This window comes from Episyrphus balteatus, chromosome X, assembly GCF_945859705.1.
Source record: "Episyrphus balteatus chromosome X, idEpiBalt1.1, whole genome shotgun sequence".
Classification (NCBI taxonomy): Eukaryota; Metazoa; Arthropoda; class Insecta; order Diptera; family Syrphidae; genus Episyrphus; species Episyrphus balteatus.
This window is the reverse complement of record NC_079138.1, coordinates 8521915-8535810: the sequence shown is the minus strand read 5'-3', so window position 1 is coordinate 8535810 and position 13896 is coordinate 8521915. Positions and strand designations below refer to the sequence as shown.

Genomic DNA, 13896 nt, shown 5'->3' with positions numbered 1-13896 from the left:
TTGGGACCAAAAATAAATTGGATAAACTATTTTTCACAAATCATTATATATCCTTACATGTATTTTTTATTATAGTCCGATAATTTCTTGGTGGCCAAGTCAACAACCCAAAATGTAATCAGTTATTTTTACTGAAGAGGTAGACATCACAACTGTAGTGTATATTTCCTTCATGATTTATGGGTAAATCAAGAGTGCAGTGCATGAAAATATATCCCCTTCCCCGTTGGTTCAGAATTTTGAAAAAAAAAACTCTTTGTGTAGATATGTATATACTAAACTTAATGAGTAAAAATATATGTACCTTACCAAAAACTTCTTCCATTAAGATTTACCTGAAATAAAAAGTAATTGAATTAATATTTCATCGAAAACAAAAAAACATAGTTATTTACGAAATTAAAATCAGAAGATAGAGTGTTGTGTTGCTCCGGAACAGTGCGAATTTCGGAATGAAGAATTTTGATTGAAATAATGCTGCAATACATTGGATATGTTACACAGGGTGATTCAGGAGCAATGTGCCGAAAAGCTAGCGCGTGTAGGTTGGGTTGAGACAGGAAAAAAGTCGTATGGGAGGGGGGTTTATTCCCTTTCGTTTAGCCGGGAGGGGCAGTTCAAAAAAAATTGTCTTAATTTGGAAAAAAAATATTTAAAATTAACGGTTACACCTACAATACGTGTTATACCTTTTTGTAAAGCCAAAAACCTCAGCTCTTACAAAAATTTTAAGTAACGCCATTTTATGGCATATGGAAAAATTAATTTTCAAAATTTAAATTTTGGAAAAAAATTTCAAAAAACAAAAATTTCAAACAAATTTTTTTCAAAATTGTATGTAAATAAGTACTAATTTAGTTTTGTGAATTCGATGCTCTTATTTGTTTTAAACCAAAACAGAAAACCGGATCCAAAAATATCTTGTCATTTTCGAGAAATTAGCAAAGGACCGAAACTACTTTTTTCTAAGAAACCTCTTTATTTTATGTTTTACATGGCTGAACTTGTTGATAAATTAATTTAGTTATTCGTCTATTAGTTTTTTGATATTCATGTTTAAATGAGGATACAACAAAATGACACAGTATTGGATTAACCCCGAATTGATCATCTTTTTTCGTTCATAACACCTGAAAACTTACTTGAAATTTTTTTTACAATGTCTGGGGTGTCCGCCACTTATGGATTCTTGCTGTAAAGGCCTTCAATAAAAACGACAATTTTTTCATGAAAAAATAACCAACAACAAACAATAATGTACGTCCCAAAGATAAATCAATGACCAGAAAAGCTAAATACGAAGGAAGATAATTCAAATGATGCCTAGGAAAAAATAATTCTCTTGATACCTTAAAAATCAAAGAATATAATTGAGGCTATGAGAACAATAGTGGCGTAACCCACTTTTTTCAAAAATGAGTTTTTCACAAAAACTTGGTCTCTTAATACATACATATATCTATTTTAATACAAAAATAGATTTATGCAGCTAGATACACTTTAAATTAGATGGCACTCAAAAAAGTGTTTTTTTTTTTAAACCCTGTATCTTAAATTTCTCGTAGCTCAAAACTTAATTTTATGGCTCACGCCACTATAATTGTTCTCATAGCCTCAATTTAAAGTCTTTTTTTTTATTATAAACTGCTTGCTCAAAAATTTGTTTAGTGCTTTTCATCAAAATAAAATAATTTTATTGCTATAAGGTCCTTACAGATTGAACCCTTGGATGGCGGGCGCTCCAGACATAGTAAGAAAAATTTTCAGGTAAGTTTTCAGGTGTTAGTCCAATTTCCAAGTTTTCAGGGTTAATCCAATGTAGGTAAACATTAAACATAAATACAAAAGAACAAGTTTATGAGCGTGGTACACTGGTTTTTAGTATTTTTTTCAGACTAGTTTTATTAATATTAAAATCAAACAGATTAGTATTCAAATTTACAAGTTTACACATGCGTGTTAAGGGCATATGCATACCATAATTAGAACGGTGTTGGGGTAATTTTATTAAATCTAAGCTACGAAAGTTAAGAGCACCTCTCCGGTAGTTAAAATTAATAGAATTAGGCAGATCAGGCCCATCAATTACACCCGTTATAAGTTGATAAATAAATACAAGGTCGTTATTAACTCTCCTTCGAGACAAGGTTTGAATCTGCAGTAGGTTGATTCGATGCTCATAGGAAGGAAGGTAAAAAGGGTCCGTCCATAGTAAGCCTTTTAAGGCAAAACGAACGTTGGACTGATTCTATTCTTTCTATATGAATGCTGTAAAAAGGTATCCAAACTTGAGATGAGTATTCTAAGTGGGGGCGAACTAAGCTAATGTAAAGTAAGGGTCCTTAAACTTTTTCGACCAACGCTTGACAAACCCGAACATAGAATTGGCCATGTTTAATACTGTTGTCATCGTTATTGTAGGTGTAACCATTGATTTTAAATAATTTTTTTTCCAAATTAAGTCAATTTTTTTTTTAATTGCCCCTCCCCCGCTCTACTAGAGAATGTTGTGAAGAATTAATATAACAAAATGTTTAAACACAAGGAGGTGCATATCGCAAGTACCTAAACGATAAATGAAAAAATATCAAAAGTTGGGAATATTTCAGGTTTCATTAAATTTAACACATCCCAAATCCTATATTAAGCCCAAACAAGGGAGCTGCGGGGTTCAGCGTTGTCCCCATACGTTTCTCATCGCTTATAGGCGTTATTGGCACTGCAAGCGCCAAAAACGACATAGCGCTCAATGTATTTCTGAAGTGGGTGTTACTGCCACTTTATTATAAAAAAAAAAAACAAATTTTCACTAATAAAATTTAGATCTTAATGTTTCTAGGATCTCCTGAAATCCCTTTTTGAGAAATGTACTTACTAATCGATGTTTATAAATACTAGGCAATTAAAATAAAGGAGAAACAAAACACTAGCAATACCTAGCTGATTTTTTTTTTTTCCAAAAACATGTCAACATAATTCTTACTTAAATCGAAAAATATTTAAACACTAAATTATGTATACATATAATGTCGAGCAAATAAATAAAAAACAAATATGTATTTCAGGTCATTTCCAACCTACTACCAGTAAATCGAAATAAACTAAAAAATGAAAATAGCATTTCATTTCTCATGAAAAACATTAATTAAATCTCCTTATTTTTTTTTTTTTTGTTCTTGTTTTTGTTTTTGTTTTTAGTTTAATCATTTTCATTCTATTTCGTTTGATTTGCAATTTGAAACAAATTTCATGCACGTCGCAAAAACATGGTCGCGCAATTACACAACGTTTACATACATGCACATAAATACAAAAAAATGCGGATTTTGCGGGGGGGGAGGGGGATAGGGGGTTGAGTTGATGAAACTGCATTATTTGTCAGTGTTAAAAGGAGTCCCCATAGTAACTTATACAAATAAATACGTACATGTGTTAATGTGTGATCCAAAAACAAAACTTACAGAAAATAAACAAATTCGAGTCTTAGGTCTCACCGTCACCATCATGATGTGAATCTCAATTCCAATTGGGAGAGCTTATTTTGTTTTGTTGTACGAAAGAGATAATAATTAATTGATATACTTGCATAGTAACTTTGTATTATTTAATTTTTTCCGCATTTAATTGCTTACAAATCAAGTTTCTAAGTGCGTTGCGTATTAAACAAGTGTTATCGCGTACAATAAGCAAATCGGCCGGCGTGATAACACATGATCGGTCTTGGATATTTTGAGCGCAGCGTTTGTATTCGCCCCATTAATTTATTTCAAAAGTATTGAATTTGAAAATTTTCAAAGTCAAAACTGATGCAAAATAGGTGAATATTCAGAGGCACTTTTATTCATGGTTATTGACTAACTAATGTGATTTTTGAAGTGAAAACTTCTTTAGTATCGTAGTGATTTGAAACAAGATGAAACGAAAACGCGACACGACTTCAACTTGTTATAACTTTTTTGTTTTAATAGATAGATAAATGAAATTTGCACTGTAGATAGGCAATTAAATAAACTATAATTGTACAAAATTTCAATTAATTTCATATTCGAAATTCTGAGATAACGGTACAGAGATGTTCTTTTTCTACACACGTTATATCTTTTGATCTAGTGCACACACAAATTTGACTTAACTTTAATACGCATGCTGATAACATAACCTTTTATTTGATATATCATACATAACGTTACGTGCTCTACAAGTTACACAATCTTAAATTGAAAAAAATTTAATAATACCTTAAAACACCTGTGGAGATCTGTTGCCGATGACCAGCTACCAGTGTAGGAAGTACCGTTATCTCAGTTTGAAATATCGACATGGTTGGATTTAAAAAAATCTTACTTTTTTTGTAGGCATGGTAGAAATATGATTGATAGGGGAGAGTGGGGCTAAAAGTTACAGGGGTAAGAATTAACAGCTACAAAAAACGATGTTCCTTTCAATATTAAGAAACGCGTAAAGGAGAAAAATGCTCAATTTTTCCATATCTACCGGCACATTTACTTCAGTTAAAGATAAGATGACAGGGTGAGAAGTTCAACTAGTGGTGTCCAAAAAAAAGCATGTTTGTAACTTTTCTTTTTTAATTTTATTTTTGGTCTACCTCTTAACCCGAAAAAGATAGAGTGCTAAGTTTTTTTTTGTTATATGCATTTGTTTGCGTGTAAATGTAATGTCTATATCAGTTTCGCTTTTTGTTCAAATTGATTTTGTGTGAAAAATGTCATGCTGGGGCTAGTTGTAACATTTTTCCGAGGCAAGTTGTAACATGCAAAAACCTACCTATGGATTTGTTCACTTAGGTATTTATGATTGCTAAAGTGTTACTCAGATAAAATACTCCTCTTATTATGTATTCATTCGACTTTTTTTACTTTACACGTGAAGTGTGATTTTTCGTTTATTTTATTTTTATTTATTTTGCATTACAACAAATGCTGTTTGTTATCAACTAATGTAAACTAATTTTTTGAATAAGTACCAAAGTTCAAACCTTTCTCGGTTTGGAGCATATTTATTCAACTTTCAGGGAAGAAAGATTTACTTTAACGTTCAAGGTAACGATTTTTTTCGACTTACCCCACTTTTTTCTTAATTTCATAAGAATTTTTTACATAGTATAAACAACAACCCTGGATATGAATGCTTGTAAATGAATTTGTATTTATTTTGAAATTGCAAACACATTTTGAACCAACACTTGAATTTATAAAGCTTATAAAACAATTTATGAATTCAATTAATTTTAATTTAAGACTTTAGTCAAATCTTCTCCGAAATCTTGGATTTAATCCCTTTTTTTTGCAAATCTGCACCAAAATTTCATGAAGGTTTGAAAGGTTTGAGGTTTGTTTTTATTATTACTAATTAAAATAAATAAATATAAACAAATAAAGTTATTTTTTTTTATTTTTAGTTCTTGGTACAACCTACCCCGGTATGTGTTACACTTCGCCCCGTATATGGGGTAGGTTGAAACAACACGATTTTTTTTTGGAAGATTTATTTTTCAACATTACCGTTAGGTTTTGAAAAAAAATTGTGCTGGATCTTGCAGCTAAAATGTGGTTCTTTTATTTAAAAAAGGTTGGGTTGACTTATTTTTTAAATTTGTAGGAGTACCATCGGTTTTAGTAAAAAGTGTTACATTTGGCCCCCCTCTCCCCTACGTCATATAAAAAAAAAAATCATGTGTGCAATTCACACGTGGTAGAAGTGAAACCTTAAAAAATCATTTTTCTTGCAAAAATAAAAAAATAGAAAAAATCTACCTATTTTTATTCTATCACCTTCAAATCCATGTTTTTTATATGACAACCTATATAAATCTTATATCATTTGAAAGCTTATTGTCTAAGCTCAAAATATATATATCGATCAGTTCTATGAGACATCTACAAAAAGAGCTAGAATTTTTTGAACTCGATCAATTTCCATCAAAAAAAGCAAAAAAACACGTATTTTTATCTTCTCACGCTATTAAATCCATTTTTCCCAAATAACCTATACAAATTTTACACCATCTGAAAGCTTATTGTCTTAGCTCAAAATATATATATCGATCAGGTGTATGAGACATCTACAAAAAGAGCTAGAATTTTTTTAACTCGATGAAATTTCATCTAAAAAGCAAAAAAAAACATTTATTTTTATGTTCTCATGCTTTAAATCAATTTTTTTGTTTGACAACCTATAAAAAATTTTATACCATGTGAAAGCTTATTGTTTCACCTTGTATAATGATGCATAAATTTTATTTCAAAGATGTCTACAAGAGAAGTTAGAATTTTTTAAAGTCAACCATGTCGAATTTCCAGACTGAGATTACGGTACTTCCTACACTGATAGCTGGTCATCGCCAACGGATCTCCACAGGTGTTTTGAGGTATTTTTAATTTTTTTCAATTTAAGATTGTGTAACTTGTAGAGCACGTAACGTTATGTGTGATATATCAAATAAAAGGTTATGTTAGCAGCATGCGTATTAAAGTTAAATCAAATTTGTATGTGCACTAGATCAAAAGATATAACGTGTGTTGGAAAAGAACATCTTTTTACCGTTATCTCCGAATTTTGAATATGAAATTAATTGAAATTTTGTACAATAATATATTATTTAACTACCTATCTACAGTACAAATTTCATTTATCTATCTATTAAAACAAAAAAGTTATAACAAGTTGAAGTCGTGTCGCGTTTTCGTTTCATTTTGTTTCAAATCACTACGATACTAAAGAAGTTTTCACTTCAAAAGTGAAATAAGCTTTCAGATGATATTTTATCATAAGTTGTCATTTAAAAAAATAGATTTAATGGGAGAAAAAAGATTGATTTTTGTACTTTTTTGATGAAAAAATTGATTGGGTTCAAAAAATTCTAGCTCTTTTTGTAGATGTTGTATAGACATGGTCGATATAAATATTTTGAGTTGAAACAATAATCTTTTGGGTGATATAAAATTTATTATAGGTGGGTTTAAAGGTGATAGAATAAAAAAAGGTAGACTTTTTCGATTTTTTTTTGCAAGAAAAATGATTTTTTAAGGTTTCACTTCTACCGCGTGTGAATTGCACACATGATTTTTTTTTTTTTTTACATCTGTTTTATTTGAATTAATAATTTTCCATTTTTTTGTTTTCAATTGATGACAGAGTAAAAACGGGTCTTAAGGAACATTATTGTCTTATCTGGTAAGAGACACTATAAAACGCTCGGAGGCAAGGAAATACCTTGGTTAAAAACCAAGGTCATTTATCATTTTAACCCAATTAAATAACAGTAAGAGGAAGACTCCTGAAAAATAAACTGCCCCCAAGAAGCCCGAAGAAAATTTCGACATAGACAAAGTCGGAAACACTTTATTGTACAGACAAAATAAACATGAAAAAAAGCAAACCAAGAAATAATTCGCATAGAGCTGAAAATTGGTACAGACCATTTAAATGTCGATTAAAACAAAATGTCGAAGGTAGGTAGAGATGGAGATGGCGGTTAAAGCAAAATGTACTTGATGAGTGATGACCCAATTAGCGTTTTGATACCAAAACTCATGAAACCTGTGAGTGATAAATGGATTTATTAAAAAAAAAAAAAAAAAAACAAACAAAGGGAAAAACAAGTGTTAGGCCGTCCTAAATCCACTTTGTTGCATTGAGGAACGAGATCAAGTCTTTGATCTTTGATTCTGGAGATGTTGTCTATGACATTAAAGAATTCACTCCCCAGAGAGAGTGCTCTATTCCTAGCGAGGGCAGGACATTGGCATAGAAAATGGACTGTTTCTTTTTCTTGCTTGGACAATAAGTATTGTGCGGTATACCCAACTTTGCTGAATGTTCCCCTATCGGCCAATGTCCTGTGCACACCGCAACGATTCTGCTAATGTCTTTTCTGGGTCTGGAGATTAAATCATTGGTTTTGGATTTGTTGTAGGTGAGCCAGATTTTTCTAGATATGGCGCAGCTAGTCAAACTGTGCCACCTATTATTAGCTTTTGTTAAATAGTTTGAGAAGATATTGCCCTTCATGACTCCTATTGGAATGTTAACTGCTTCCGCTAGCGACTCATGAAGGGCCGATCCTTGCCTGGCCAGTTCATCCGCCTTTTCGTTGCCCACAAAACCACTATGTCCTGGGATCTAGACAAGAGTGATTGTGAGGCTTTCGCTTAGAATTGACAATTGCTCTCTGCACTGCTGAACCAGTTTGGATGATGTCATGACAGAAGAAATTGCTTTTATAGCTGCCTGACTATCTGTTAGTACAGCTACATTCTGGGTTTGATTTTAATTTATTCTTAGTAAATTACAAGCTTCCTTAATTGCCAGCAATTGCCTTTCGTCACAATGCCCTCTTCCCAGTCCGTCCTCGACGGGAAGCTGACCTTACAATTCCTTACAGTGTTCAATGTAGGAGTGCAGTAGTCGGTGGGAGCATAAACAAAAAATACCAAGACTGGAAACTCGGCGGTCAACTGACGTTTGCCTACAAGCTGCGAGGTGTGGTGAATGTCGTGAACCTATCGTTGTGTTCGTGTCAAATGTGTGGTGAATGTCGTGAATCTATAAATGTGTGCGTGTTAACGTCATTTACCAACGTGGTGGCTTTCACATATATTCACAGACAGCACTGTACACAAAAGGGTTTCGGGGGGAAAGACGTACGAAAGTTTCCAGTCTTGGTATTTTTTGTTTATGGGTGGGAGTCAGAAACATATCCGATAATGGTAGGTACTAGATTTGTTGTGTCACTATGACCAAAAATGTCGAAAGTCGCCAAAATTTTTTTTAATTTTAATTTTAGTATTAAAAAAAAAATTTAATGTGAGACTTATGTCCCACTCAAGTGAAGCATAAGGCAGATTTCTTTTTAACCCTGGAATAAAATTTGAATAAAATATAACAAAAGTTATTGTTATAATAATATATTTTTATGTTTCGAAAAATGCGGGGCTTATGTCCCAATTTTAAGTCTTACTTTGAGGAATGATTCAAAGAAATCTATTTGCTTGGTCTAAGAAATTATAATTCAGGTGAAGAAATAACAAGCTCCAGGAGAGAAATTGCGTTTAAGCGAGAAATGTTGAAGATGACAAAGTTTTTTTTTTTTAATTTCAACTGAAATGGATTTCAAGCCTGACTTTGATTGCTGATTACAAGAAATCGATTGGCTAGGTCTCAAACAAATTGCATTAAAAAGGCAAGACAAGCATTGAAATATCATTTCGTTTTATAAATAAATAAGCTCTGTTTTAATTATGGCTTAACTATTCGTACAAAATTGTATCGAAACTACATCAGCTACGTGGATGATTTAAATATAAAACAAAGCCGAAGAGCAATATTTTTCAACTTTCTCAGTGTACATCACACGTTACAGATCGCATAATCATAGTCATCAAATAACAATCACTACTTAGCTATATGTGGACTTCCCGTCTCAGTGATTGTCTATTTGATCATTTGATGTGTGTTTTTCTGTATATGTGAATCTGTAACCATTTGTTGTGTTTCTGTGTTTCATAGTTTGTTATTGTTGTATTCGATGCCTGTTTGTCTGTCTTTCTGTCCAAGTAGATACCTTGAAATTGCTCTAAACTGCAACAACAAAGCGGCATCGTTGCCGTCGTATACCTTTACATTTTACAACGACAAAGAGAATCTGCCCAAAAGAGTGAACAAGCCCAGTAAACATTAGCTGCGCGCTGCGCTCTCTGATGCCGCTTCTGCCTTTGCTTCAACTTCTTTACTTAAAGATCTGAAAATGCTGAAATCAATTTAAACACTATAACTGCACAGCGTTACAGCTACATCGGAAAAGCCTCATTCCCTAGCGGATTGCAGGATTAATTCAAAGGAAGCGATCAACTACAACTTTACCTTTGAGTAGCCTGCAGAGAGGTTATGGCTTATGTTTCAATTGTTGACAGATGGACACATGTTAAAATGGACAATGACTGGACTGGCTACCTCAAACAATGGAACATCAAGATATTCTCAGGCTCATGTTGACATATGGATAGACACAGAGACCAAAGAGACTATATGCATAATTATAGGTAGGTTTAGAGTCTCATAAGTACACCCAAGTTTATGTAGCTCATACGAGTATCTAGATTTCTAGATGTAAAAATAACTACATGTTTTAAAAAACGTGTTGTTTTTTCTAATTAGGGTGGTTCGGGTGCGGATAATTTACGAATAAAACTTTAATAAAATGTACATTCACAGGCAAAATTAATCACCCAACTTTGTTGTATCAATAATATTGATATTGATATTCAATCTAAATGTCTTTTGTTAATTGAATATTTTTAGCATGAATTGAACCATTACCAAACTTACTTTAAAAGAACCTTATATGATTTGTGCATAGTATAGGTACATTTTTGTGATTGAGTTGGAATTTGAAATTCTATCGATTTAAGTAAAGTTGTTTTTATTCATTAATTTAAGAAAGTTGAAGAATTTTTCATTTCTTTTTGAAATGGTTTTGTTTTCAAATGACATCAGTTCTACTTTTTTTTATATGAACAATGCAATTTTGATACGTACTTTTTTCTTTAAAAATGAAGATAAGAAAGTTATACTTAAAAATAGATGTACATTTAAAAAAAAAAATTCTTTAAAAGGCCATAACTATTTTTCTACAACTTTTATTGAAAAAACACTCGCACGACAGTTTTTAAACATCATTTAATTTCCAACAATTTGATGTGCTCATTTTGCAGATTTCGTGTATATTAAGCTGCTACAACGGATTCACAAAAAAGTAACAATTTTTGTTTTCGTACTTTGAGATGTACCTGTATTTTAATTTTTTTACTTCAATACAGGCTGATTCAAATGGAATAACTAGGTTGGGTCAAAACAAAAAAAAAAACTTATACATAATTTATTTCAAAATTTAATGCAATTGAGTACTAATTTAGTTTTAAAAATTCAATGCTGTTATGTGTTTTCAAACAAAAACAGAAAACCGGATGCATATGAGTCTTGTAGTTTTCGAGAAATAAAAAAGAACTACTCTTTTCATTATTATCAACTGCTTGCTTACATATTTTGTATTTATTGTTTTCATTAAAAAGAATTGAGAATTTGATTGCTCTAAAGTATTTATCCCAACTCATTTTTACTGGAGGAAAAATGGTAAAATTTGATGGATTAAACTGTATTTCATTCGTACAGAATGTCTTATAAATAAGATAGCTGTACATAATCAATTTGTTTCTTCTTCTATTTTATTCCCTTTTAAACTATCAATTGATCTAATTTGTGTAAAACTTACTGTAGAAAATAATTTTGTTTACATTCTTAACGCATACATTCCTCCAAAAAGTTCAGCATCCGTTTATGTCGAACTTTCCTTTGGTTTAGACTTCGTACTTGACCTGGTTTGCCCCAACAGCAATATATTACTTGTGGGAGATTTCAACTTACCACACATTCAATAGGTTCCTTCCGAAGACGAAACTTACCAAGAAGCTTCGTTGACTTCTTCTCAAAATGAACTGGCTTTTCTTGATAAAATTAGTTATTCTGACTTACAGCAAATAAGCTGTATTAAAAACTTTAAAAATCGAACTCTCGATTTGGTATTTTCCTCTGACGCTATTAGTACCCTTGTTCTAAACTTTAGAGTCTAGAATTGGAATTACTAATATAGATAATTACCATCCACCTTTGGAAATCTTTTTTGACTGTAGCAGTCATGTTACTGAAAACAGTAATGACATTGATTGCTCCTATTTTTTTGATTTCAGAAAAGCAAATTTTGAGTTGCTATCTGAAAACTTATATAGGTCTGGAATATCAAACGTATTGTCTTTGTCTAATATTGATGAAGCTGTTAACAGTTTCTATAGTATTCTGAACAATTGTCTTATTAATACTCTTTCCATGAAAAAAAAATTAAAAATACGAATTTAAATCAATCTTGGTACACAAAAGAACTGAAATCGTTGAGAAATAAACGAAATAAAGCATGGAAAACTAACTTAAAAACCTTATCTCTAACTGATTACGCCTCTTATAGCGCTCTGTTTGAACAATTTAAATATCTTTCAAAAACACTTTACACCAGTTATTTAATTGAAAAAGGAAATAGCTTAAAAAAAGATCCCAAGTCTTTTGGAAACTCGTAAACTCTAAGAAAAACTGCAAAAAACCTATGATATTTGCAATGTTTTTGCGACAAATTTCCGTAAATCTTTTGTTGATGAGGCTTTTGACATTGACTAAACATTTTTTAGAAATCTACAAAGCTGTTCCCAAACGTGTTGTAACAATATCCCTGTACTAGAAAGTACTGTTTTAGAAATTCTTTCATCTTTGAATGACGATTGTTCGGTTGGACCAGATGGTCCTCCAATATTATTGAAAAACTGTAGAAACTCGTTATCTAAGCCCGTTACGTATTTGTTTGAACTTTCCATCAAATCTGGAAAATTTCTAATCATTTGGAAATCATCATTTCTAATTCCAATTTTTCAAGAATGGTGATAAGACAGATATAAAGAATTATAGACCTATTTCAAAACTATCGAGTATTCCGAAGATTTTTGAACAAGTTGTTTGTGAGAGTGTAGCATTTTTCAGCAAGAATCAACAGCATGGTTTTATGAGGAAAAAATCAACTGTTACTAATGTTTTCGAGTCCATTATATGTGAAGTCTTGTCTTTTAACTGGAGATCCATTATCTGTGACAATCAACATGGTTTCATTCAAAATAAATCAACAGTTACTAATTTGTTCCACTTTACCACGTTTTGCCTCGATGCTTTTGAGGATCATAAACAAGTTGATGTTGTGTTCACCGATTTTAGCAAAGCATTCGATAAGCTTTGTCACAAAACACTTATATTTAAGCTAAGAGCTCTTGGTTTTAACGAATCGTTTTTATTATGGATTTCATCTTATTTAGGAAATAGAACTTATAGTGTGAATTTCAGAAATGAACTTTCTGATCAATTATTATTTATATCATATATCCATTGTTATTTATATCATATATTAATGACTTGCCTTCAATTTTGAAAAACTCATCTATACTTATCTATGCTGACGATGTAAAAATTTTTAAGAAAATAACATCAACAAAAGATTGTTTGGATCTTCAAAGTGATCTGTATTTATTCAGAGAATGGTGTAATGAAAACAGTCTTTTATTAAATTTAGACAAATGTAAAAAAATGTGTTTTACACGCAAAAAGAACTTTATAATATATGTCTATATGTTGGACACATCTCCACTGGAAAAATTATCCCAAAAACTGACTTTCATTGATCACTACAATTTTATCGTAAAAAAAGCAAATAGAATTTTAGGATTTATTAAACGATTTGCTCGTGAGTTCCAGGATCCTTACGTCGTAAAATTACTTTATGTGTCTTTTGTGAGACCAGTTCTAGAATACGGCTGTGTAATATGGGCACCATACTACTCAGTTCACATAGACCGCGTTGAGAGCATCCAAAGAAGGTTCATGCATTTTTGTCTACGCTTTCTTCCGTGGTCTCCAGGTTATACACTTCCCCCGTACGCAAATAGATTAAGGTTAATCAATCTTCCGTTACTAACGTGCCATAGGCAATATTTACAGTTATGTTTTATTTTAAAATTAATAAATGGGTCAATAACATCTCCATCAGCTTTGGATTGTCTAAATTTCAGCTACAGTCAAGCTAATTTACGTAGACAAATTATGTTATCTCTAATATTTAGCAGAACAAATTATGGTTTAAATAGTCCCTTAAATCAACTGATTTCAGTCTTCAACAGATACTATTTTATAATTTCTTCACTTAATGTTAATTTTAAGAGTAAGAATTTCAAACAAAATTTTTTCAATGCACAATTTTAATGTACATATATGTAGTATTGCATTTAATGT

The 13896-nt window shown here is 31.4% G+C and overlaps 1 protein-coding gene across 5 annotated transcripts in view; it reads right to left on the bottom strand.

Moving 5' to 3' along the window:
- LOC129920721 (myb-like protein Q) overlaps window positions 1-13896 on the bottom strand; it is a 359404-nt gene that overhangs the window by 229659 nt on the left and 115849 nt on the right. Inside the window, exons 1-2 of one of the 5 annotated variants that reach the window (XM_056002275.1) lie at window positions 396-2027; window positions 310-335 (exon numbers count right to left, since the gene is read on the bottom strand). The exons of 3 other annotated variants lie outside the window; for them this stretch is intronic. In XM_056002275.1, the coding sequence (XP_055858250.1) occupies window positions 310-335; window positions 396-488 (119 nt within the window). In that variant the 5' untranslated portion in view covers window positions 489-2027. Of the gene's footprint in view, window positions 1-309; window positions 336-395; window positions 2028-13896 lie in introns of those variants that run through there. One more of the 5 variants, XM_056002272.1, reaches the window with a different exon arrangement.